Source organism: Lissotriton helveticus, chromosome 9, assembly GCF_964261635.1.
Source record: "Lissotriton helveticus chromosome 9, aLisHel1.1, whole genome shotgun sequence".
Classification (NCBI taxonomy): Eukaryota; Metazoa; Chordata; class Amphibia; order Caudata; family Salamandridae; genus Lissotriton; species Lissotriton helveticus.
Window position 1 is genome coordinate 133,999,537 of NC_136070.1, and position 26,647 is coordinate 134,026,183.

General features: G+C 46.9%; 1 protein-coding gene across 1 annotated transcript in view; it reads right to left on the bottom strand.

Annotated features, from left to right (window-relative positions):
* Positions 1-26,647, bottom strand: part of CAPN3 (calpain 3) — a 396,758-nt gene that overhangs the window by 265,951 nt on the left and 104,160 nt on the right. Inside the window, exon 2 of the mRNA XM_078659629.1 lies at positions 12,763-12,832. Coding sequence (XP_078515755.1) covers positions 12,763-12,832 — 70 coding nt within the window. The remainder of the gene's footprint in view (positions 1-12,762; positions 12,833-26,647) is intronic.

The following is a 26,647-nucleotide window of genomic DNA, read 5'->3' on the forward strand; positions in this document are numbered from 1 at the left end:
TATTGCAATAAACTTTTGTGTTATGGGAAACAGTCTATTGACCTAATAAAACGCAGGAAGCAGTAGCATCACTGTCCTCGACATTACTTTTTTCTTTCTTTCTTTTCTTTTCTTCCTGTTGGACACTACCAAGCCCCCCATTATAGAAAAAAATTGCCACGGGATTTGCCCCCCCCCCCCGGAGCTAATTAGGAATAAAACGAACGTCGTTTTTTTTTTCCTTTTGCACCGCGTAGGAGTACAATACGCGTACGACGCGTTTTTTTCATTTAAAAAAAATGAAAAATGTGTGCCTAAACATCCATGTGAGACCCCCTGAGCAGGCCTAGAGGGTCAACATGCTTCTACCCTACCCACTTTCCTTATTTTTCAACTTTGTTTTACTGTTTTTTTGTGACTCGGCGCTACCGAGGCACAAGATGGCTGCCAACACTTCCTGGATTGGAGTGTTGACACAGTTGACATCCAATCAGCATGAGGCTCGTGTTCATAATTGTACGGATTTCCGTACGCGTGCTGTACTTCGTCTCTAAATATCGCTATGATTTTACTTTTGATTTTCTCAGGAACTTCTGAACGGATTTACACCATTTAACAAAAAGCACAATCTGCGAACAGAACTCTACCTCTCTGCCAAATTTGGTGTAATTCCGTTCAGCCGTTCGGGCTGTAGCCCTGGCTAAAGGTCCCTATGGAAAATTTCCTGGGGAAAACACCTTTTGGGACCCCCCTTTTTTCTCGGCCCCAGTTGACGAATCACCTCCAAACTTTCAGGGAAGGAGCGGAACGGAGCAGGCCATATTCTTGAAGAAATTTGTGAAGATTCGTCCACCAGCGCCAAAGTTATTCCAAATAGAATGTTGTGGATTTCCTATGGAAACTAGGTCCTATCTAAAACTACCTACTGGCGACCACCAGTAGGGGATATATATATATATATATATATATATATATATATATATATATATATATATATATATATATAATGGGTGTCTGAACTCCCCCCTACATGTGTGGGCTGGATAAATTTCGTACGACATATAGCGAGATTAGACTGCCAACTGGGGTCAGCGAAGAAAGAAATGTGGGTCCCCTTTGCTTCTCTTAATTCTGGCTATCCGCATGCTTGAATTCCCTTTTTTTGCTTTACTCTTTTTGGCACTATTTCTATTTAAAACTACAAAAATTTCAATTTCCAGTTCCACTTTTTGGAGCCATTTTGTTTTGGTGCCATTTTGTTAAATTAAATATTATCTATTTTTATAAATTGGTGTGAAATTTTTATTGTGATCTGTTTTTGACTTTTTATTTAGCTGTTACACATTTTTTATGTTAGGCCTCTCTGTTATTTGCCATCTCTACCAGGAGTTGAGCTCAGGTTTAAATTATTTAAATCTTTACTGGACCTAGCAAGAATAGAACTATTATTATTGGGCTTCCATACCCCCCCAACTAATAATCTACTTTTTCACAGCAACAAAGTAACACTCTACCAGCACTCTCAAACCCTGCATCCCCTCCAATAGCTCATTGACTGCATATTTGGCATTGGTGTTCGCTGACTTTTAGCTATGTTTGCACTACACAAACACCACTTATAAGCATACAGACATGTAAAAAAGTACTAAGACTGCGAGAGGGAGGGTAGGGGCAGGGCTGTGAGATAGCTGAGGAGGATTAAGAAGAAGGGAAGTGAGAAGAAGGAAAGAAGCAGGAAGTAAAGAAGCATGGGTGTAGGAGATTAGAGGAGAAGTGAGGGCTGTGAGAGGGCGGGAAAGGGCACAGGTGTCATAAAGTACAGGAAAGTACCATAGGATTGCAAGATGGGGAGAGGAGCAGAGTTGTAAGTAAGAAGATACATATGTTATGTATGTGAAATTTCAATCAGATGGAAAATTGTGCATGAATACCTGATGCAGTCTCACAATTTTATTTGTCTTCCCATAATAATACACAGTCATTAAGGGGCGTGGCTTGGATGCCGAAGCGGATGGCAGCGTGAGCGCCGAGCTCCGCTCGTGAACCCTGCAATTATCCTGTAAATCGACCCTCTGGACCCCCCCCCCCGAGTAGCCACGGGGGACATGAAAGCGAAGGGTGGCTGCCCTGAAGGGAACCAGTGACTTTGGACGGTAAAATCCGGAGATAAGGAGTGATTTTCGACTGCCAGTCGTGGATAGAAGACCTCAGATGGCGGAGTTGCCCTCGGCGGTGCCCACTGAGCTGGCGGAGTGGTGAGCGAAAGAGCTGGCCTGGAGTGTGGGACGGATCCCTCCGAGGACCGACTAGAAACATTTGATAACTGGCGAGAGTGCCCGGTGGTCACTGGGTTGGCGCCATCCGGAAGCCTGAGGTGCTGGAACGGCGGGGCTTACGATCGACGGACTGGGCGGCCATTTTGAGGGCCTGCTACGCATCAACTTGCCCTGCGTCTCGATCGGCTATGGGGGGCCCTGGAGGCCGCTGATATGGGCAAACCCAGAGGGAAGAAAGATGGGGATGCGCCGTCCTCCAATGTGGAGGGCCCAGTCCGAGACGAGCAAGACGCAGCTGGGCCACCGCAAGACCAGGGACTGCAACTACAGCTCGATAAAATCCTGACCGCCATATCGGAATCGCGCACTGCCCTACAACAGGACATTGCGCAGGTCTGGACTGGGCCTACTACGGGCAGATCACTCGAAGTTGGCAGACAGGATGAAGCAAGCGGAGATCAAGATTCAGGAGATCGATCCTGCTCAAGCCGCACTAACTAATGGCATGGCGAGCGTTCTGGAACGGATTGCAGTGCTGGAAAAGTGGGCGGAGGATGCGGAAGGGAGGAATAGACGGAATAATATTCGAGTGGTCGGCTTGCCGGAAAAGATTGAGGGATGCGATATGGTGAACTATTTGGAATCCTGGCTGCGGACAGTGGTGGCCCCGGAGGGCTTATCTTCCTTCTATACCCTGGAGCGTGCACACCGAGTTCCGCTAGACCACCGCAGCAGGGGTGCCCACCTCGGCCTGTGGTGGCGCGCCTGTTGCACTTTCGGGACAGAGACTTACTGCTACGGAAGGCCAGGGTGGATGGCCCATTCCAGGTGGAAAACAGCAGAGTCACTCTGATCCCAGATTACGCGATCGAAACGCAGCGGCGCCGTATGTCCTTCCAGTCCATCAAGAAGGAACTCCGCGCGGAGGGGATTCAGTATTCCTTGCTATTCCCAGCCAAGCTGCGCATCGCTTTGGAGGGGAAAACTCACTTCTGTGAAACACCGGAGGAGGCATGGACATGGCTGGAATCTTATAGGGCACGTACAGATTGACAGATAGTGGAAGCACAAGAACTGGCTAGAGATTCCTTGCCCCGTCGATCCCGGCGATTGCGGCGCCGCAGGAGGGACCTGCAAAAACCATCTACTTCACAGACTGAACTGGAGCGCAGGGGAGCATGGCAGGCCGTGACGGAGATCTCTGGTGACTTGTTGCAGTCCTACCCGAAAGGATCGGACTTGGACACTGATAAGGGGCAATCGGAGGCAGACTCGTCAGCATCGGACAGTGCACATCTGCCGCAGGTTACTCCCGGGACGGCGGATGGTCTGTTAGATGAGTAGACTCGATAACTCTGGCGCGATGCAAGGGGTTTGTTTGGCACTAATTAGGGACGGTACAGGGCACAATAGTTCCTTTTAGAACAGTTGGATGCGTGACTCGATGGGTTTTCATAATGATTCACTATGTGGGCTATTGAATGGGGGGGCATGGAGGGGGGGATCCTACGGGGATTCTGAGCTGGAAACAGGGCGATGCGTTGATTTACCACAGACTACTTGTTAGGCTCTATCCAGCCGCACGGGATGGTCCTAGTTTATCTGCCTTAGCTTAATTGAGGCAATTGTTGGGTTGGTTTGGATGGGATTCACTATGTTGGTGCCTGTTCTGGGGGGGGGGAGGGCGGAGTATTGGGTGGGGCGGGTCTGTTGGGGAAGGGTTTGTTCTGGTTACAGGGAAGCGCCTGCCGGCGTGTTAGCAGAGGAAGGAGGAGTGCTGGGGAGATTTCACACCTATAGAGTGGATCCAATGCCAGACGTGAAATGTGTGACTTGGAATGTGCGGGGATTACACTCAATGCAGCGGAGGTATAAGGCCCATTCCTATTTAGTTAGAAGGGGCACGCAGATAGCGTTCCTGCAAGAAACACATTTGACTAAGGCAGAGGGGGTAGCACTGCAGCGAAGATGGCGAGGGCAACTGTACTACACTACTTATTCCGCTTTTGCGCGAGGGGCCTTGATTTAGGTTAGAGCGGGGTTCCGTTTCAGATGACCGCACAGCTGGTTGACCCGGAAGGACGATATGTGGTGGTTGAAGGCCGCCTGAATGGAAGGGATGTAACCCTCTGTAGTGTCTATGCCCCAATGTGGAGCAGATACCGTTCTTTGAGCACTTGTCTGATGTTCTGGTGGGCTATTTTACGAGGCCGGTGTTACTGGGGGGAGACTTCAACTCCATTGAGGACGTGGACATGGATAGATCACAACCGCCATTGTCTGGTGCTCCGATCCACAGAGTAGCTAAATTTAGAGCCCAATGGCAAGAGCATTGGGGGTTTGTGGACATTTGGCGAGCACAGCATTTGGCTGAGAGAGATTACTCCTTTTTCTCGGCTTTCCATGGTCTGCACATACGACTCGATGCGCTACTGTGTAGTCCTGGCCTGGCTGCTTTGGCGGCAAGCAGCGAATATTTGTCCCGCACGATCTCGGACCACAATCCCCTGTTGGTAAGGTTTAGCTGGACTGAGCCCCGCCCGGCTATCCCGACCTGGAGACTGCGTCCGGAGGTGTTGGAGGATTCTGCTTTCAGAGCAGAGCTGGGTACGGGCATCACACATTACTTTTCTGAGAACGAGGGCACGGCTGGGACGACTGTATTGGAGTGGGACGCCTTTAAGGTGGTGACCCGGGGGTTCTGCATTGCCAAATGGGTCGGGGTGCGGAAGCAGATATTGCAGGACGTTGAGGCCACGGAGAAAGCCCTCAGGGAGGCTGAACGCGCTTTATCGGCTAACTCTGCTGAGCGAGATGCGGTCCAGGCCGGGAAGGAAGCGGTGGCGGTGGTAGTAGAGCGGTTAAGATCTTTTGACCATAGAGCATATCTGACCCGTGCGCATGCCGAGAGAGATAAGGTTGGCACATTGTTGGCATGGTTGGCTAATCCGATATCTAGATGCCTCCCAATTTTGGCATTGACATCCCAAACGGGGAAGTTAGTTTATACACAGCATCAAATTAATGACCGGTTCCGCTCTTTCTATGCGGACCTCTATACGAGTCACCTGCAAGTTGCGGAGACTGACATTCAGGCGTTTTTAACGGGTCTGGAACTGCCTATGATAGAGGAGGAGCAGGCAGACTCCTTGGGACGGGATATTTCGCTCGCCGAAATTCGCAGTGCGATTAAACAACTGGCGTGGAATAAGACCCCAGGAGGAGACGGGCTGCCAGCGGAGTTCTACTTGACCTACATTGACGAGCTGGCTCCTAGGCTGCTTTTGATGTATGGCGAGGCCAATTGCTGGGGGTGTTACCGGCATCCGCAAGGGAGGCGATTATCGTTCCACTTCTAAAGCCTGGGAAAGATCCCACGGATCCAGCGGCGTATCGTCCTTTGTCGATGCTCACTACGGATTATAAGATCCTACGTCGGGTGCTGGCTACACGGCTCCTTCCTTTTATGACGCAGTTGGTACACACCGATCAAGCTGGGTTTATCCCTACCCGAAACACTGCTGGCAGTATACGCAGGCTTATACGAGTGCTGGGGGAGACAGTGCCGATGCAGACCAGGCAGTGGTCCTCTCTGTGGACATTGCGAAAGCATTTGATAGTTTGGGATGGCCCTATTTGTTTTCGGCTATGAGGGCGTCTGGTCTTGGAGAAGGATACATCCGTTGGACAGAAATATTGTATTCTGCTGCGAGTGCTAGGGTTAAGGTGGGTCGGTCATTTCCGCCTCATGCCCGGTGGGACGAGGCACCAGGCAGGGTTGTCCGCTCTCCCCGTTGCTATTTGCCCTGGCTATAGAGCCGTTGGCGGCCTGCGCTAGAGCGGGGAATGCTTACCGGGGCATACGGCTTCGTGGGCGGACGAACTATATTTCATTATATGCGGACAATTTGGTGCTCTTCTTGAACGATGCGAATGAGGCATTGGTAGGAGCGCGGGAACTGCTCGGTCGATTCGGAGAGGTTACGGGCCTGCGAGTCAATTGGGCAAAGACTTGTGTCTTTCCACTAACCAGGGATCGCAACCCGCCTTTGCACTTGCTTGATGTGATGTGGGAATCCCTGTGCCTCCCCTATCTGGGGACGCACATTTACCATACTCAGGACGATTTGCTTGAGGGTAACATTGGTAGGGCACTTAGGGGGCTTAAGGGTAGCATGCACTTCTGGAGCACCTTGCCACTCTCAGTGGCAAGACGGGTGGCGCTGCTGAAGATGGTGGTGCTCCCACGTTTGCTGTATTTTTTCCGTACCCTGCCAATACGAATACCTGTTGCATTGTTTCGCCAACTCCGTTCTGCGATGAGTGGCTTTATCTGGGGGACGGGGAGGCGCCGGGTGGCATTGGACACGCTAATACGACCTAGGGCGGATGGGGACCTCGTGGTCCCTGACTTCGAACTGTATTACCTAGCGGCGCAGTTTTAGTGCTTCACCCAGGCAGTAGCACAGGAATTCCGCGGACCGGAGCGGGAATATGAACCTGATGTGCCGCAACATGTCTTGTCATTTGTGGTATTACAGCAAAGCTTGAGAGTTGACGGACTGTCGATCGAAGAAGGAGCGTTAAGGCACTGCTGGAAGCGCTATCACAACAGGATAGGGATACAGAGACCTTATGCCCCAGAGATACCGTTAGGTATGTGCACGGCTCTGCCCCATGGGGGGGGTTGGTCAGCCCTAGTGGAGTGGGAGACGCTTGGATTGCAGATGGTTGGGGATTTATTCGCTGACAGCGCACTGTTACCCTACAGTGATTTACAGGAGACTTTCAGACTGCCACAGGGGCACTTCCTACTTCATGTGGCCCTAGTTACCGCCATTCGGACACACTGGAGGGCGGGCCTATCGGAATCTTCGGTAAACGCAGCTTGTCAATATGTAGTGATGGCAGCAGGCACCTTCAAAGCTGTAACTTGTTTATACAGACGCATGCTGGGGGAAGGGTTGACCCCATTGCAAAGGCTACAGGCGCAGTGGGGGGCGGATATAGGCAGAGAGATCCCAGACTCAGCCTGGTCACATGTGTTGAGGAGGGCATAGTTCAAGTTCAAGTTCAGTAATTTGTATAGCGCACTACTCACCCAGAGGGTCTCAAGGCGCTTGGGGAGGGTGGGTGCATTACTTATCGAATAGCCAGGTTTTTAGCTGCTTTCTAAAGGAGAGGTGGTTCTGTGTAAGGCGGAGGTGAGTGGGGAGAGAATTCCAGGTTTTGGCAGCTAAGTAGGAGAAAGATCTTCCTCCCATGGTGGATCTATTGATGCGCGGAATTGCGGCGAGGGCTTGATTGGATGAACGTAGTTGGCGGGTGGGTGTGTAGAAGGACAGTCGTTTGTTGAGGCATTCGGGTCCTAGGTCGTAGAGGGCCTTGTGTGCGTGGGTGAGGAGACGGAACGTAACTCTCTTGTTGACGGGAAGCCAGTGGAGATCCTTCAGGTGACCGGAAATGTGGGCTTGACGGGGGATGTCCAGTATGAGTCTGGCTGAGGCGTTTTGGATGCGTTGGAGTTTTTTCTGTAGTTTGGCTGTGGTTCCGGCGCAAAGTTTGTGTTTCCATAATCTAGTCGGCTAGTGACTAGTGCATGGGTGACTGTTTTTCTTGTTTCGGTGGGGATCCAGCGGAAGATTTTTTTGAGCATGCGTAGGATGTTGAAGCATGATGATGTAACGGCGTTGACTTGTCTGGTCATCGAGAGGGAGGAGTCTAGGATGAAGCCCAGGTTCCGTGCGTGATCTGTAGGTATGGGTGCTGTGCCCAGAGCCGGTGGCCACCATGAGTCGTCCCATGCAGAGGTGGACGATCCTAAGATGAGGACTTCCGTTTTGTCCGAGTTTAGTTTTAAACGGCTGTTCTTCATCCATTCGGCTACTTCTTTCATTCCTTCGTGTAGATTAGTTTTGGCGGTGTTGGGGTCTTTGGTGAGGGAGAGGATTAGCTGGGTGTCGTAAGCGTAGGAGATGATGTTGAGGTCGTGTTGTCGCGCGATGGTTGCGAGGGGACTCATGTACACGTTGAAGAGGGTGGGACTGAGTGATGATCCTTGTGGTACGCCGCAGATGACCTCGGTGGCTTCTGGTTTGAATTGGGGGAGGCGGACTCTCTGTGTTCTTCCGGCGAGGAACGAGATGATCCAAGTCCAACGCTTTTCCTTGTATTCCGACGTTGCTGAGGCGTTGTATGAGGGTGTTATGACCGACTGTGTCGAAGGCGGCGGAGAGGTCAAGTAGGATGAGGGCAACTGATTGTCCGTTGTCCAGTAGCGTTCGGATGTCATCCGTAGCAGCGATGAGGGCGGTTTCGGTGCTGTGTTTGGCTCGAAAGCCGGACTGTGAGGGGTCGAGTGAATTGTTGGATTCAAGGAAGGCGGCGAGCTGGCTATTGACGGCTTTCTCGATGACTTTGGCCGGGAAGGGGAGGAGTGAGATGGGGCGGTAGTTCTTAAGTTCGGAGGGGTCCGCTGTGGGTTTCTTCAGAAGGGCGCTGAGTTCGGCATGTTTCCAGCTTTCTGGGAAGGTAGCGCAGTTGAGGGAGCAGTTGATGACATTGCGGAGATGGGGTGCGATGATGGAGTCTGCTTCGTTGAAGATGTGGTGGGGGCATGGGTCAGTTGGTGAGCCTGAGTGGATGGAGTTCATCAGACGGATGGTGTCTTCAGTAGTGATTGGGTTCCAGGCGCAAAGGTTGTGAGAGTGCTGTTTTGGTTCGGAGGTGGGTGGAGTGGGTTGTTCTTCGGACAGGTTTTCAAAGCTGTTATGAATGTCAACGATTTTGTTGTGGAAGAAAGAGGATAGAGAGTCGCAGAGGTCTTGGGAGGGAGTGATGTCGTTGGTGCCGGCGGTGGGGTTGGTAAATTCTTTGACGATGTTGAATAGTTCCTTGCTGTTGTGGACGTTGTTGTCGAGTCGATCCTTGAATGCTGATTTCTTGGTGGATCGGATCAATTGGTGGTGTTTGCGGGTGGCGTCCTTGAAGGTGGTCAGGTTGTCAGTGGTTGGGTTTTTTCTCCAGGTTTTTTCGAAGGTACGACATAACTTCTTGGATTTCTTAAGGTCATCGTTGAACCAGGGGGCCTTTTTGTTATCTTGTTTGATCTGGTGGTTTTTCAAGGGTGCTAATTCGTCAGCGCTGTCTGTGATCCATTGTGTGAGTTTGGTGGCAGCTTGGTTTGGGTTCGATGCTATGGCGGGGGGGTTTTGGTTAAGCGATGTGAAGAGTTGGTCGGTGGTGATTTTGTTCCAGTTTCTTCGAGGAATAGGTTGTGGTGGGATGTGGGTCGTGGTCTTTTTGTAGCTGAAGTGAACGCAGCTGTGGTCCGTCCAATGGAGAGCTATGGTGTGATTGAAGGAAATGTGTTTGCTGGAGGTGAAGATAGGGTCGAGCGTTTGTCCGGCTATGTGGGTGGGGGTGTCAACAAGTTGTTTGAGTCCGAGGTTGGCCAGGTTGTCCAGAAGGGTGGTGGTGTTGCTGTCGTTATTCTTTTCCAGGTGGAAGTTGAGGTCTCCCAGTAGAATGTAGTTCTCGGAGGTGAGGGCATGTGGGCTGATGAAGTCAGTGATGTCTTCATTGAATTTCGTACGGGTTTCTGGTGGTCTGTAGATGAGGGTGCCTCTAAGTGTGGTCCTGGGGTCGGTGTGGATCTGGAAGTGAAGGTGTTCGGCGGTCGCGAGGTTATCTTCGGAGCTGGTCGTGATTCGGATGGTGTTCTTATGGGCGATGGCGATGCCTCCTCCTGTTTGGTTGGCGCGGTCTTTTCGGATGATCTTGTATCCGTCCGGGATGGCTATGGCGATGTCGGGCGCTGATGAGGCGTTCATCCAGGTTTCTGTAAGGAAGGCGACGTCCGGTGAAGTAGTGTCGAGGAGGTCCCAGAGTTCAGTGGCATGTTTGTGGATCGATCGGGTGTTCAGCAGGATACACTTCAGGTGGTTAGAGACGGAGTTGTGTTTGGAGGGGGAGGAGTTGGCATGGGTCCTGATGCAGGCGAACTTGCAGGAGTGACAGGCGAATGGTCCGTGGGTGTGTCCTGGGGTGGCTACGCAGCATTGTTAGGTGCGTCCGGGGTTAAGGGCAAGGAGAGTAGCGGCGTCATATGTTGAGTGAGTGGAGTGGGTTTTGCGAGGGCCAGGGGGTCTGGCGCTGGGCGCGGTCCAGGCGCGGACGGGCGTAGACGGGCTTATCTTTGGCGCGCCTTCGGCGCGACCGCTGCGCGTGAACGCTGCGCGCGGAGGCATCTGTCATATGGGGATGGTGGGGGGGAGGGGCGAGGGAGGGGCAGCTGGGAGGCGGGTGCGTGGGGGGAGCCGGGCTGGGATCAGGCACAACAACAATAAGCAAGATGGCAGCAAGTCTAAAGGCGAAACAGGGCGAGATTGGGGGCACAGCCTTAAAAAACGCTAGCAAATGTCCAGAGGTACAGGCCCAGTAAATAAATTAATTAATTAATTCAGGCAAAGCGGGCAGAACACAATTGTGAAATGAGTGCGCAGCCGTCTAGCGGAAAAGTGCTACTGAAATGCTAAACGAGTGTTCAGGCAATACTGAACAGTGAGCAGTGCGCAGCTAATTACAATGAGGGCACAAAGCAGTTAGGCAGAAGCGCTATGATACCACAGGTCTGGCAGGGAGCAGCGTGAGGGAGCGACCGCTTCTGTGGAGCCAGGACGGCATGGAAAGGTACTAGGAACGCCAGATTCCAGTTAATTCAATTTTACATTTTACACAGAGCATACCTCACACCAGAAAAGATCCACCTGTATTTTCACAAAGACTCTGCGCAATGCCCCAGATGTAGATTGAGAAATGCAGATTTAGTGCACATGCTTTTGGATTGCCCACACTTGGTAGCTATTGGGAGGAGGTCCTCACTTCGCTCTGCAAGGCGACGGAGAGGCAGATTAACCTGGAAAAAGGGGCTTGTCTCTTGCATTGGTTTCCACACACGAGCAAAACAAAGGTGACAAATAAGTTCCTGGACTTGGGGCTGCTCCTTGCTAAACGTGAAATCACGTCCCACTGGAAGAATAAGGTAGGGCCCAGCTATCTTAGATGGAGGGCGGAGATGCTTAAGTGGGCCAGTAGTGAGAGTGCGGTGAGATTGCAGCAAGCTCATAGATCTCATAACGATAGGGCTTTGGAAGCAGCTCGGGCATGGGAGGCATTGGTGATGGACTTGAAGAAGGAGGATGAGGATACTGACTCAGAGATGAATGATGTGTCTGTGGAAGGGGACTAGTGGACCGCACACCTAGCTGATTGGGATAGGAACAATGTTATGTCTCCCCGATTCCTTAATTTGTCACACGGAATTATGTGGACGCCATGATGGTGTCAATAATCGATCCCTTGGTACTAATAGACCTTTCATAACTCTGATTACAATCATAGTTCGCGCCGGCAGGGGGGAGGGTAGGGGAGGGTTACCTGGGTGGGTGGTGGATGGGTTGTTGCATGTAATATTCTGTCAAGAACGCTTGTTACTTTCTATTCTGCGAAGGCCCGGAAATTATACTGATGGCTATATTAGATACTTGGGATACACCTGCTGAGTACTCCTGAATAATGGACTTGGAGGGGTCGTAACTGTTCAGCTATGCAAGACAATTATGCTTTGTAATACCGTGCTCAACCTTTCTTGTTTGTTGATGATGAAAATAATAAAGAGATTAAAAAAAAATAATAATAATACACAGCCATTAAATAAAGGTTTTACTCCCCTTTTTTCACCCAGTAAAGACACGTACTCATGTCTTAAAAGTATATACGCGTGCATTTGCAAGAGGGGAGACTACCCCCAAACTGTATGTGGCTATAAACACTGCCATTCCTTTCAATCCTGGCATGACCATCTTAATAACTGTGCATTTACAAATGGAGAATTTTCTAAATATTGATGGATTTAACATATTTGTAAATGCAATTTGCGAATATAGCACTCCAATAATCCTGATTCTGTGAATTGTGACGTGGAATTGACCATCACACATTTCTGTCTATCCTCCCTTTAGTGCAAAGTCGAAGCACCAATCATTTGATAGTGATTGGTCTAATATAATCTTGTGTCTGAAACGGTGACTGTCAGGGTAACCAGAAGACAGTCTAAGTAAAATAAGAGGTTAACTTCACAAAGCAGCATGCACATACGTATCATTTTAATGTTCGGCAGACAAAAACGTAAACAATCCCGAAGAAGGCAGCAAGGTTACTTTGAAAATAGATAAGTGAATATACAGATTGACAAAATCAGGGCTAGTTTTTTTCCATTTGCCCAAAATTAATTGAACAAAGGCTTCTAGCCTGTTAATTACCTTTGTCATCACTGTCTACACCAACTTATATATTTTGGAACAATTTCATCCTGTGCGTCCAATTCAAGAAGAAGAATACACACCTTTACATGTGCGAATGAACAGCCCTCTGCAAAGATTCATATATTGTAAAATTACCATAGAGGGCATTAAAATTAATGAAGGTAGTTAAAGTGGCTACGTACCCAGATCTCCTTGGCAAATATCAGTTCGGTTGGCTCCACCCAAAACAAATTGGGGATTTTCGCAAATTTCCTGTGAAGAAAAAGCATGTTGGTATAAAACAAGGCTGTGGTGCTGTAACATTTCAGAATGTGCATTATGATGATGAAGAATAAACTGTGTTACAGATTTCTAATGAGAGTAATAAAGGTAAAGAAAGTGGGGGGCTTAGAGCAGTAGAGACATTTTTTGATTTATGAATAATAAATAGCAGATATTTGCAGATATTCACCAAATTCATAGGAGTAGAAGAGCCAACACACACATGCATTTCTCTTAGTGACGTGGCAGGAAAAGACATCACACAAACTCTAGCCCAGATGATACAAGAGGAAGTGACATCACTGGGCCATAACCCCCTGTTGTATCAGAGAAGTAACATCGCACACGCTTTTACATCAATTGCTATTCCAGAAGTGACATCAGTGATGTAGATAAAACAATCATAAACTAAGTGCAAAATACTTCAAATTTTCCTTGATCCCACTTTGTCCATTCTAAAAGGAAAATTCTCACAACAAATCCTGTTGAAATTGTTCTCGTATGAAATTTAAAAAAAAGATAACTAGCTACATATCAACAGTGGGTAGGCACCACAAAGGAACACTACTAGGATTTTCAAAGGTTTTGCCAGTTTTACAATGGAGCTCCTTTTCACCTATCTCCATGATTCAGGGTTTTAACAAGAAATCTCCCAGAGGAAGGCAATTATTTCCTATTTAAATTTGGGCTCCCTAACTAGTTCAAGAAGGTCAAATTCAAAGTCTCAATTGCAGCATGTAAAGTGTGGGTTCAAGTTAGAAGACTTTTGGGAATCCCATAATACAGCAGTATGGCCCGATATGGAAATCTCTGGGGAACCCTTCGTGCCTAATGGATGTTTTAGCCACTCCGCTGTTAGCTGCGGGTGTAGTACTATGGGCTCAGCTTTTCGACAAAATATCTTTGGTTTCGGGGGACTCCTTTTAAAAAGCACAATGTAAAGGCTCTCTAGATTCAAGTACTATCAGTTTGTGAGTTGGTCTCGATAACATTTGAATATAGGGGTCAGAAAAGAAGGGGAGGATGAACTACAGAGGGATCAGACATACAGAAAGGAAGTGTCCAAGTGGTTCTGGGCTTTGGTGCAAGATGAAGATGGCCCTTCCATACTGCCAGAGGAGATATGGAAGGTGGACATTCCGGGATCAGAAATTCTTCATCTATGGCAAGTATCCATGTCTACACTACTAACGGTGAGATCTGTATCCCTAAGGAGAAACTATTTATTCACCTTATACAGGGCTTACTGGTCTCTTAGAAGCTCTCGAAGATGGGAAGACGTAAGAAGAGATATTGGCCCAAATACATCAAAGTCAGGATTTGCGAACCCTAAATAGCCAATTTTAAGAAATCGCTATTTAGGATGTGCAAATCCCTATGCATGTAGGAATTGCAAAAGAAATTGCGATTCCTACAAATTCCTTAATTGCGACTCGCAAATTGTGAGTCGCAATTAAGGAGCAGCTTCCTGTTCATTCCTATGGGCGTATAGGCCCATAGGAATGAATGGGAATTGCATGCGCAATTTGAAAGTACCAAATAGGTACTCGCAAATTGCGTTTGCAATTTCAAGGGTGCAAGGGTCCCAAAAGGAAATTGAGATGTTACCACATGTTGCGCACATACATGTCCCAAGGGCATGTGTGTGTGTGTAACATGAAACTTTGAAAAATGCACTTAAGTGCATTTTTCAAAGAGTTTGCAAATTACCATCAAGTTCAAATTGATGGTAATTTCCGATCCCTAATTGCGAATTCGCAATTTGGAATTGCATCATGCATTGCATTTAGGAAATCGCAATTTGCGATTCCCTAAAAGCATTCGCAATTTAAGTAATCGCAAATTTTACGATTACTCAAATTGCGAATTTGCATTTGGGTTGATGCATTCCAAATGCAAAAATTCCGGTCGCACAGGGGCAGATTCTGCGAATCTGCCTGTTTGCGATCTGTATTTTCGTTGATGCATGTGCCCCATTGCCCAAAATATGCCCTGGAATATGCAGATGATGTACATCTCCAATGGCAGTGTCCAGGTATCCTGCTCTTCGAGCAAGAAGTGGGTAAGGTGCTAACTGGAATCCTACGGGAAGACATAGAGGTAAGCCTTCCTTTGATTATTTTTGGGGAAGACACAAAAGCAGCTGCTTTTTATCTTGATAATCATAGCACAAAGAGAAATATGTATAAAATAGGTTTCCAAAATATCACCTTGCCTGGACTGGGTGGACTCTGCTAAACATATCGGTAGGCAGGACTGTTTAAATGGTTCAGCGAAGAGAAAGAACATGTGGGAACCTCTCCTCTCACCCCTGTGTTGAAGACATTTATAGTAGGGATGGGTTAATGGCCCTTACGGGTAAGAGGGTAAATCCTAACTATGATAGTCCAAGGATTAAGGACAAAGTTCAACAGTGGAAAAATAAAGCGGTGGCTCCTGCAAATTCCATCTAACAATTGTTTGAAGGAGGCTAGATAAAGGAGGTTTAACGCATAGTAGTTATTCTGCATTGTCAGGTCGCTCTCAGATTGCACCTCCCGCCTATGTCATATATGAGGACTTTAAAAAAATAAAAATAACACTGAGTTGGCCATAGAGGTGACTGAACGCATAGGCCCAGAATGAGGCTTTTTGCAAACATGAAGCAGATGCTGAGTCTCTGGTCATTATCTCGATGTAATTGCATACATACACAGTTACAGGGAGGGTGACAAGTTTGCAGTTTGATGGCATGACAGTCTGGCAACTTTCTTCAGGCTCCGCCTCCGATCTTCCACAGGGAGGTAACTGTCCTACTGTGTATATCCAGTCTCAGCTATGGTGAGAACGCTGTGACATGCGAACATTCCATAAATGAACATGTGAAGATTCCAGAGTTTAAATAGGTGGAAATTTGATGTAAGCTTGTCATGCCCTGGACAAGGGCACCAGGACCCTGGACAAGAGGGCAGAGGCCAAGGGACACCGGACACCGCTTCTGGTGCAAGGGAGGGGCAACGAGGGACAAGGGACATTCTAGGGAGGACCTCGGGGCGAGAGGTCAGGGGACTGTATGGCTGTACAGATAAGCGAATAAAGCGTACCTCAGAATAGACATCGTGTCCTGTGTCCTTCATGCCGGAAAGAAACACGACAACTGGCGACGAGGCGTGCTGTCGTGTGACCAGGACCGAAGGAAAGAAGAGCTGCTGCACGTCGGGAAGATCGACGATCTCATCGAGATCAGGAGCCCACCCTGTCTCGTGGATAGAAGAGGAAACGGCGCGGGAGCCCACCCCAACCGCCGTCGAGGAAAGAAATAACCATCTGCATCACCGGGTAAGCAGACTAATAAAGAAAAAAGCAAGCGCGAGCATCGAGAGATCAGAACGCGAGATATCGCGAGAAGAGCGTCCATTTTAGAATCAGGCAGCCAGAACCAATAGAAGCGAAGGAAAATCGGGCGGCCATTTTGGAAGCAGGCAGAGCGCTGATTGGACGAGAAGTCTCGCGAGACCTCCGGCGGCCACCTTAGAGTCCGGCGAACTGACCAATGAGAGGAGAGAACAGCGCGGCGGCCATTTTAGAGTCAGAAAAAGTCGAAAAAGGTTAAAAAAGTGCCGATTTGAGCACCGAAGGAATAAAGCACAGGCAAATACAATATAAGGAAAATAAAGTGAAACCAAAGAGAAACAACATAGAAAGAAGGGCAAAAGATATAGAAAACACAGGAAACAATAAAAGAGTGCTAGGAAGAGCACAAAAAGGAAGAGATGGCAGAAACTAAACCAGAAAGACAAAGTGCACAGTACAGAAGACCACTACCATTCAACTTGTCTGAGCCACAAGTAGGAATTAGATGGGAGAAGTGGATCAGACGTTTCGAGAGATACATGGAAGCGACTGATGTGATAGATGCGAAGCGACTAGGATTATTCTTAAATCTCGTAGGTGATGACATTGAAGTCCTGTTAGTGACACTGCCGCATGAAGAAACTACCACTTATGACAGACTAAAAAAGTGCCTAACAACCAAATTCGACCCGCAGAGAAATGTCGATTTCGAGCGATACACCTTCACGATCGCGTTTCAACAACTAGATGAAACGCTAGATGACTTTGCAACAAGACTAAGAAAGCTTGTGACACACTGTGAGTTCGACAAGTTTGATAATGAACAAGCAATCAGGCTGCGTATCATTGAGGGCTGTCGCGACATAGAGTTCCGTGCAAGGATCCTGAAAGAGCCAACATCACTAGAGAATATCTTATCGCTAGCAAGAGCAGAGGCAAGAGCGACAACACATGCTAAAGAAATGGAGCGAGGAAAAGACAAACGAGTGAAACAAGCACACCGCGTAACAAACAGACGTGCAGGCAACTGGAAAAAAGACAGAAATGAACAGGCCGCAAGGAAACAACCTGAAGGAACATGCTACAGGTGTGGACTTGAAGTTCCACATCGAGGCCCATGCCCAGCATTTGGCCAGACGTGCAGGAAATGCAATGGGAGGAATCACTACGACAACGTATGTCAAGGAGTGCAATTCAGGAACGACAGAGGAAGAACAGGGAGACAACGAATGTCAACAAGCCGACATGTCAGACATGTTGAAACAGGAACAAGGAGCTCATCACTAGAATCAGGTGAAGAAGAGGAAGAAAAGCCTAACGACTCTATCTCATGTCGAATGTGACGACAGAATCAACTGATGAAGATGAAAAAGAAGAAAGAATATGCCTGGTAGACAAAAGCAAAATTAAAAAGACAGAGTCTGTGACCATAGGAGTAGGATCACATAAAACAAAGTTTGTCCTGGACAGCGGTGCAACATGCAACATCATGTATCGGAATACGAGAAGATGAAGATCAAGCCGACGTTGAGACCGTCCAGAGTTGAGGTTTTCACGTGGGGATCACGGAAACCAGTGACAAACATGGGGAAATTTACAGAAGAACTGACATACAAAGACCAAAAGATCAAAGAGGACATTCATGTGCTGAAGGGCGACATCCCGGCGCCATGCTTATTGAGCAACATCACAGCTCAGATAATGGGTCTCATGGCCATGACATACAACATGTCAGAGAAAAGAAGCATCCTAAAAGAATACCCCAAGCTGCTGCAGTGACTAGGAAAACTGAAAGGGCGGCAAATAACGCTGCACATTGACGAAACAGTCAGGCCAATAGCACAACACCATCGAAGAGTGCCCATACACCTGCAGCCACAAGTGGAGGAAGAACTTGAAGCACTCCTCAGCCAAGACATCATTGAACCAGCAGAAGGACCAACACCATGAGTGTCACCAATCGTGGCCGTGCCAAAGAAGGACACGTCAAAGATAAGAATATGTGTCGACATGAGGATACCAAACAAGGCTATTGAACGTGAGAGGCATCCCGGACCACATCTCGACTATATGATCAGCTGCCTGACAAGCACCAGACGTTTCTCGAAACTAGATTTGTGCAAGGGATACCACCAGCTAGATCTAGATCCTCAGTCACGTTACATCACAACGTTTTCTACACACCTAGGTCTCTTCAGGTATAAACGGTTGAGTTTTGGAATATCGTCCGCTGCGGAGATATTTCAGGAAACCATAAGACAGACCAGTGAAAAACAGCTTAAACTACAGCGACGACATTCTAGTGTTTGGAAAATCAGACGAGGAACATGACAAAGCGTTGAGGGATGTATGCTCACACCTAGAGCAAGCAGGTCTAACACTAAATGAAGACAAATGTGAGCTAGAACGGGACGAACTAGTATTCTTTGGCCACATCTTCTCCAAGATGGGAATGCGGCCAGATCGCAACAAAGTCAGAACACTGGAAAAAACGAACGAACCGAGCGATGTGGCAGAAGTAAGGTCATTCCTCGCTCTTGCAAGCTACTGTGCAAGATACATCCCAGATTTCGCCACTGTAAGTGCACCCCTGAGGGAGTTGACAAAGCAAGGAAAAAGTTCCACATTGACCGAAGAATGCAGAAAAGCCTTCAAAGAAATCAGACATGCAGTAGATCACCTAGCGTATTTTGATCCGAGACTGTGCACTGAACTGACTGTAGATGCCAGCCCAGTGGGACTGGGAGCAATATTGGCACAACACCAACCAGGCAAAGATTCCCCAAGACACATAGTGGCATATGGGAGCAAAAGTTTATCAGACGTAGAAAAAGGATACTCCCAGCCAGAAAAGGAGAGCTTGGCGGTAGTGTGGGCGTGTGAACACTACCACATGCTCATCTACGGAAAGCCGTTCACAATCATAACAGATCACCAAGCACTGATAACAATATATGGAAACCCAAACGCAAAGATACCACCCAGGATAGAGAGGTGGGGGATAAGGCTGATGGATTATAACTTCAAAATAATACACAAGCCCGGAAAGGAACACAACCCAGCAGACTATGTATCGAGACACCCCCTACTACAAGTGTCCCAAGCGACAACCATGGCGGAAGAATATCTATACTTTGCACTCAAACACAACACCCCAGCAACAATAACAATGAAAGAGCAAGAACAAGAGACTAAGCAAGACCTCACCATGCAGACCAACCAGCAAAGGTGGAGGCACGTAAACAACAACAGCAGCTGTGAAAAAGGAGTATTGAAGGAAGAGCTGTTGGCGTTCAAAAAGATTAGCGAAGAACTATCAGAAAGCGAGAACGGAATAGTGATGAGAGGCACCAGGATAGCAATACCGCGGACACTGAGAAGAAGGACAGTAGAATTAGCCCATGAGTCACACCGAGGGATTGTGGCGACAAAGAAAATGCTGCGAGAAAAAGTGTGGTTCCCAGGACTTGACAACACGGTGGAAGAAATTGTGATGCACTGTCACATCTACCAAATAACAGGGCCCTCGTCACAGCCGGAGCCACTGCAAATGTCCGCACTTCCAAAAGCAGTGTGGACAGAACTGGCAGCTGATTTCTATGGACCTTTGGAAACGGGTCACTACCTATTGGTAATAATAGATGAATCCTCCAGATTCCCCATAGTGAGACAAGTGGCATCAACATCAGCAAGCGCAGCTTTGCCAGTCCTGGATGACATATTCGCAGCTTGGGGCTCACCACAGACACTGAAAACAGATAATGGCCCACCATTCTTTGGTGAAGAGTTCAAAAGGTTCATGGAGTACCTTGGGATCCACCATCAACGAATAACGCCCCTGTGGCCACAAGCAAACGGAATGGCCGAACGATTCATGGGGACGATCAAAAAGGCAGTACATAGGGCCAAGCTAACACAGATCTCAATTGGACAAGCACTGTGCCAGGTACTGAGAGACTATCGAAACACCCCTCACAGCTCCACAGGAAAATGCCCTGCGGAATTGGTGTTGGGGCGATCAAGTAGAACGAGGTTGCCACAGTTGAAAGAAGTGGAAAGGGTGGAACAAAAAGACATAGCTGAAAGAGACAAGGAGGCGAAAACAAAAATAAAGGAGTATGCTGATTGGAGGAGACATGCGACAGACGTGAAGGTGAAAGAAGGGGACACTGTGTTAGTCCGGCAAAGACAACTACGGAAGTCAAACAGTACTTTCTCAAGAGACCCGCTGACGGTGACAGAAGTGAAAGGGCCAATGATAATGGCGTCAGCAGGACAATACCACATCACCAGAAATAGCTTGCACTTTAGAGAACTGAAGACAAAGGAAGAAGAGCTGCCGAAACATGGACTGAAGGAAGACGTCCAGGAGGAAGCAGCCCAAGAAGACCTAAGAGAACAAAGACCAAAAAGAGAATGCAAGAAGACCAAAAGACTGATTGAGGAGATGTAAAGAGACGGAAACCTGTGGACACCCTCTCTCTCTCTCTCTCTCTCTCTCTCTCTCTCTATCAATCTCCAACACATCTCTCCATGACCACAGGCAGCATCCAGGCAAAATGTTTGTTTTGCAACAAGGGGGGAGATGTCATGCTCTGGACAAGGGCACTAGGACCCTGGACAAGAGGTCAGAGGCCAAGGGACCCCGGGCACCGCCTCCAGTGCAAGGGAGGGGCAACGAGGGACAAGGGACATTCTAGGGAGGACCTCGGGCGAGAGGTCAGGGGATTGTATGGCTGTACAGATAAGCGAATAAAGCGTACCTCAGAAAAGACATTGTGTCCTGTGTCCTTCATGCCGGAAAGAAACATGACAAAGCTGTACCTGGCTGTTACGCAGTTGAGTGTTTCTTATCTCTGATGAAATAAACCCCCTAGAACACTACGGTGGTACGAGTGCTCTTTATTATATTCCAACAATGTTGGCAAAGATTTGTTGTGTCAAACACAGGAATGTGGACAGAAAGAGATTCGCCTGCAGGAGACTACGCTGTCGCAGGAGTGAGGCGTGTGTAACATAGTGATGCTGATGAGCACAGAAGTGTGTCAACCCTGACAAACCACCCACCAGTGTTACAGGCTCCGAGCTGTGGTCAAGGAGGACACAGTATCGGGTGCACTCGAGAAGGGAGGGTCTACAATTTCATGGCTATGATCTAGTCGTGGGAAAAGTGTTGTGAGGCAGTGACCTGCGCACACCGTGCGAAATTTGTAATTGTGAGGGGCCGGAGTGAAGTACAATAAATGTGTTATGAGGCGTGATATGTTCAAACACCACTAAATGTCAGTGGTGCGCATTGTTCACGCTGTGAGGTTTTACAAACTAAAACCACATTACCTATCGGCAGTGCATATCATTCAGTATATCTTTAAGCACCTTATCAAGTGTGTTAGTACATGCGCGTGAGGCATGAATTCTTTGTGTGTGCAATCAACAGTATCCTGCGTGGAACACTGCAGGAGAGCAAGATCGTATTTCCCAGGGTGTGAGGCTCGAACACATAGCGCGTAGGTTTACCCCAGCAGCAAAAGGATAATCATTGTTGGTGCTTGCAGGCGTAGGGATTGGGTGACATGAGCACAGCGGTGTTTTCTCCTATGCTGGCAAAGAGAGCGGTGAACCTCTTGCATCACAGGTTCTGATTTCATCCTCACCACGTCTCACTTCAGAGAGACTGGGAATTGAGGCACAAGGGTGGTTTGGGTTGCAACCATAGGGCGCTGCCTCTTACTGGTTGCTAGTTTGTAAAGAACAAGCCTGCAACATTGTGGTGTTGCTGACACTGACTGGCAGAGGGTGAAATACATCTTGCTGACAGTATTTTAACAGTTTAAACACCAGGAAAGCATCCAGTACAAGTACAAAGGCCTGAAACTACAGAAACACTTGCCTAGAAATGAATGTGTCTAAAGCAATAACCACTACACTACCGTTCTTAATGACAGCTGGAAATACACCTATAGAGGTGGAAGATTGGATTGATCGTTTTGAGAATTATTTGTGGCTCTTGATGGCACCAGATTCCATCTGTAAGAAAAAAAGCATTATTATTGGGGGCTTTAGGCAAAGAGGGTCAACACACATTTAAGTATCTTACGGCGACAGCAGGGGAAGAAGTAGATGATGTGTATAAAGATGCAGTTATGAAGTTACGGACTAGATTTGCCAAGCAAGAAAATGTCGTTATGCGTCGCCATCAGTTCTATACTCAGCCGCAACTGAAACTATATATGAATTTGTGTCTAGACTGCGAGAATAGTCTGCCAAATGTCAGTTTGGGCCAATGACTGACAAAATGATGTGGGACCATTTGATTTTTCAAAGTGATACTAAGAAGAAATAAGAAATACTGTGGGCTGCAAGTAATCCTACCCTGAAGGAAACCATAGGTATTGCTTAAGTTGTTGAAGAATCTGAAAAGTGCATGTGAGAGATAAAGAATCTTACACAAGAAAAAGGGTCTGAGGTAGCATTGTGACAATCGCTCAATGTGGTGAAAAAGAAATCCCAAAAAGTGGGTGGAACTGACAGTAAGAATAAAACTACAAATGGTAGCCCTTTTGCAAGTGCATCAGGGAAGAATACCTCTTGGGTTAGTCACAGGGGTTGCAGTTCCTTCCATCTAGCAGATTTAAAAAACTGCTTTGCACAAGGTAAAGAGTGTCATAAGTGTGGCAAGAAAGGACATTTTGCACAAATTTGAAAAACAAGTAGTAAAGAAATAGCTATGATGGATGAAGAGGAGTCTGAACACAGAGTGTTGATGATCAAGGGGAGGACTATACGGAACAGTTGGAAAAGAAGAGAAACTGTCCAAAGGCATACTTTGAGGTTAATGGAAAAATGCTGTCATTGATGGTGGATACAGGCTCTTTCTACACTATAATACCTAAAACAAATCTATGATGCAACATAGCATGGGCCAGAATTGATTTCTTCAGATGTTGTATTGAAATGATATAAAGGGGCGGATTTTGGGGTGTTGGGTTATATGACACCATCCATTAAATTCGCAGGAAGACAAACAATTGGAAAAGTATATATTGCTCCTGAAGGCCCACCCATTCTAGGATGGGCACATCAATATGATTTGCATATTAAACTGGATCCTAGAGTTGAAAATCAAGTCATGATTATTGATGATAGTAACTTGAAGAATATTCTAAGTCAAAGTACACAGGTGTTTGAGAATAGGTTGGGAGAAGCATAAGGTTACATGCATGAAATCAAATTAAGACAAAATGCTGACCCTGTTACACATGTTGTTAGAAAGAAATTTATGGCAGCAAGAGCACAGGTGAAATAAATAATTCAACAACTGTAGGAGGATAAAGTCATATAGGTGGTGGAGGCAGTAGAATGGCTGCACCAGTCATTACCAAGAAGTCAGATGGGTCACTTTGTTTTTGTGTGAATTTGCGCAGTATAAATGAGAAAGTGATAAGGGATCATTTTCCACTGCCCAATATAAACAAAATAATGTTGATGTTGTCCAGGGAAATATTTTTCTAAACTTGATTTAAGAAGCGCATATCATCAGGGGAAGTTTCATCCACACTCTAAACAGTTTGCATCTTTTAAAACATCTGAAGGAACATTCCGGTTTAACAGAGTTCCTTTCGAGTTATGCTAAGCAGCAAGTGTTTTCCAGAGGCTCATAACTCAAATCTTAACAGGTCTCACGAAAGTTTGTTTTTTTAAAGATGACATTCTGGTCTTTGGGGAGGATGAAGAAGAACATAATAAAACTTTGGGAGAAGTGTTATTATGATTGGGTGAGGCAGGGTTAAAATTGCGGAGTCAAAAATGTGTCTTTGTAATACAAGAGGTTGACTATTTAGGCTACAAATTCACCTGGGATGTTTTAAAACCAAAACAGAATTTGGAAAGTGCAATTGTCAATGTGGCAGTGCCAAACAACAGGGATACGTTGAGGTCCTTTATGGGCCTAGTGGCCTAGTGGAGTATCACTCCAAGTTTGTGCATGACTTTTCTCATAAAACAGAACTGATAAGTGAGTTGTTACGGAAAGGCAGGAAGTTCGCTTGGGGTGAAATACAGCATTCAGCATTCACATTGATTAAGGAAAACAAAGCCCAAGCAGGAGTCTTGGTACTGTTTCAATCAGACTTAAGGACCAGACTTACTGTGGATGCCAGTGCAGTGGGCATCGGTGCTGTGTTAGCACAAATGCATGGCAAAGTGGAGAAAACGTTGGTTGTTACTTCACGTTCTTTGATGGACATCAAAAGGAATTATGCGTTCATAGAGCGACAGACATTGGCAGCTGCCTGGGCCAATATATATTTCCAAGTATTTTTGTGCGCTAGTGTTTTTGCTTTGAAAAAAGATCATAAACCATTCCTTAAAACCTTAGGCCCTGGTGGCACAAAAAAACTGTTCTGGAAGATTGGAGCATTTCGTAGTTAAATTACGGTAATACAACTTTAGTGTAGAGTATGTACCTGGATGGAGGAATAAAGTGGTTGACTGTCTCTCAAAGTTTCCAGATAAATATGCTGAGCACATTGACCTACAAATATAGGAAGTGGTAGCTAATTTGGATGATGTTACAGAAGGTCTAGGAAGTTCAATATCCAGGGAAGACTGAATCACAGCTTTGCAACCAGATGAAACTCTCAAGAGTGTGGTGAAAATGATTACGTGAGGAGGGAGAGTACCATACCAGAGGTATAAGACAATACTTCAAGGTCAAAGATGAGATGTCGATCCAAGAGGAATGGCAGTGTGGCCGGCAAGGTTTGCATGTGGCAGGGTGGGTCCCGGCACATGAGAGGGGTGCGCTGGGGTGGGGAAACAGGGCACAATTAAAAAACAAATTACCTTGCCACGCTGGGTCCCCCGACCCTGCTCCTGCTCTCCTCCTCAGATTGAGGCTCAGCCAGGCTCCCCTGACCAATCACAAAGCTAAAATGCAGCACTCTGATTGGTAAATACCCAGGCTCCCCAGACCAATCACAACGCTGAAAAGCAGCTTTGTGATTGGTTTTGAGCATCCTAGTTCGACAATCAACCAGGGAATAGGGGCCTGAGCTTGTTCTCCATGCAGGCTGTAATGCAGCCTGCATGGAGAAGTGGAAAGTGCGCATGACTGGTTTGGGCGGCCGAGAGGGCAGACAGTCATTGCGCACTTAGGAGTGGGCAAACCACTCCTGCCCTGCTCCGAGAGCAGAGCAGCCACGCCAACCCGCCCGCAGAGGAGCAGGAAACATTCAAAGATAATATCAAAGTATCATGTTATGTTTCCTTTAATTTGGAGTGCACTGCTTAAAAGCAGTGGGGCGATGCTCCTCCCCCATAGCTGAGGAGCCACCCCTGATGAATGGTTGGTGATTAGGGAATGAAAGGTTGGTGCCCCTATAACCTCCACAACCCACATATTAAAATGAAATAAAAAAATAGTATTAACTATATTAACATAGTTAATTGCCAATTAAATAATGAATATTAATTAACAAGTTTAAAAAATGTATTACACAATTAAGATTCATTATTATATATTCATTAAATAAATAATGTTTATAAAAAAAACATTAATTTATTAGAATTAAATTATTATCCACCCTCTACCTTTATAAACCCACAACCAGCCACAGTACCAAAAATAATAAAAAGGACTTTAATACAATTTAATGCCTACTAAATTGTTTTTACAAATACATAAAAAAATAAAAAAAATAACAAAAAAACGACATCATTACATATAAAATATATAACAAAATATATAACAAAAAATAAAAATCGAAATTATTTACCTTAATATTGATATTCTTGACAACGATATTCTTGACCTCAATAGTTCCATTCCACAATATTTTTCACTTGATATTAATGTCAGTCGATATTTTTTACTTGATATTCTGTCTCACCACCCTTGGTAATATAGTATAAGAGCAGCTCAGAGATTCGATTTGGAGTATTTGATGCTGTCACAAGGACTGCTGGGAGCCAGCAGCATCAGGTACGTTTTATTTATTTATTATCACCACCTCCCCCGCGATCCCCCCACGCTCCCTCCACCCATGCCACCACTTTTTATTTGTGTTGGCCCGCACTGGATATGACTATCTTTAAAAATCGCCCTCTGACATGGTCAGGGTTTTTATTTTGGCATTGTTATGTATGAAACAATATGCCAATAATCTGCAACCCACTGTGACATGTGTCACATGCTAGAGTGGAATATGTCACATGGCTGTATGGGTTTCTACACCAAGGGGTCTAGGATACTATCTCAAACTGCGACTGACCGACCTCCGGTCAGCGGTCCAACCTTCTGATTAGGTTGCGGACATTTCCCTATGGGAGCATGTATTATGCCCGTAAACCGGCTGTAGTACATGCTCCCATAGGAAAATGGGCAGTGGTGCCTGCCATGGGTGCAGGGATTAACAGGGGGGCACCATAGGTACTACCTCGTCCCCCAACCAGAGGCTGTGCACACAAGGAGGC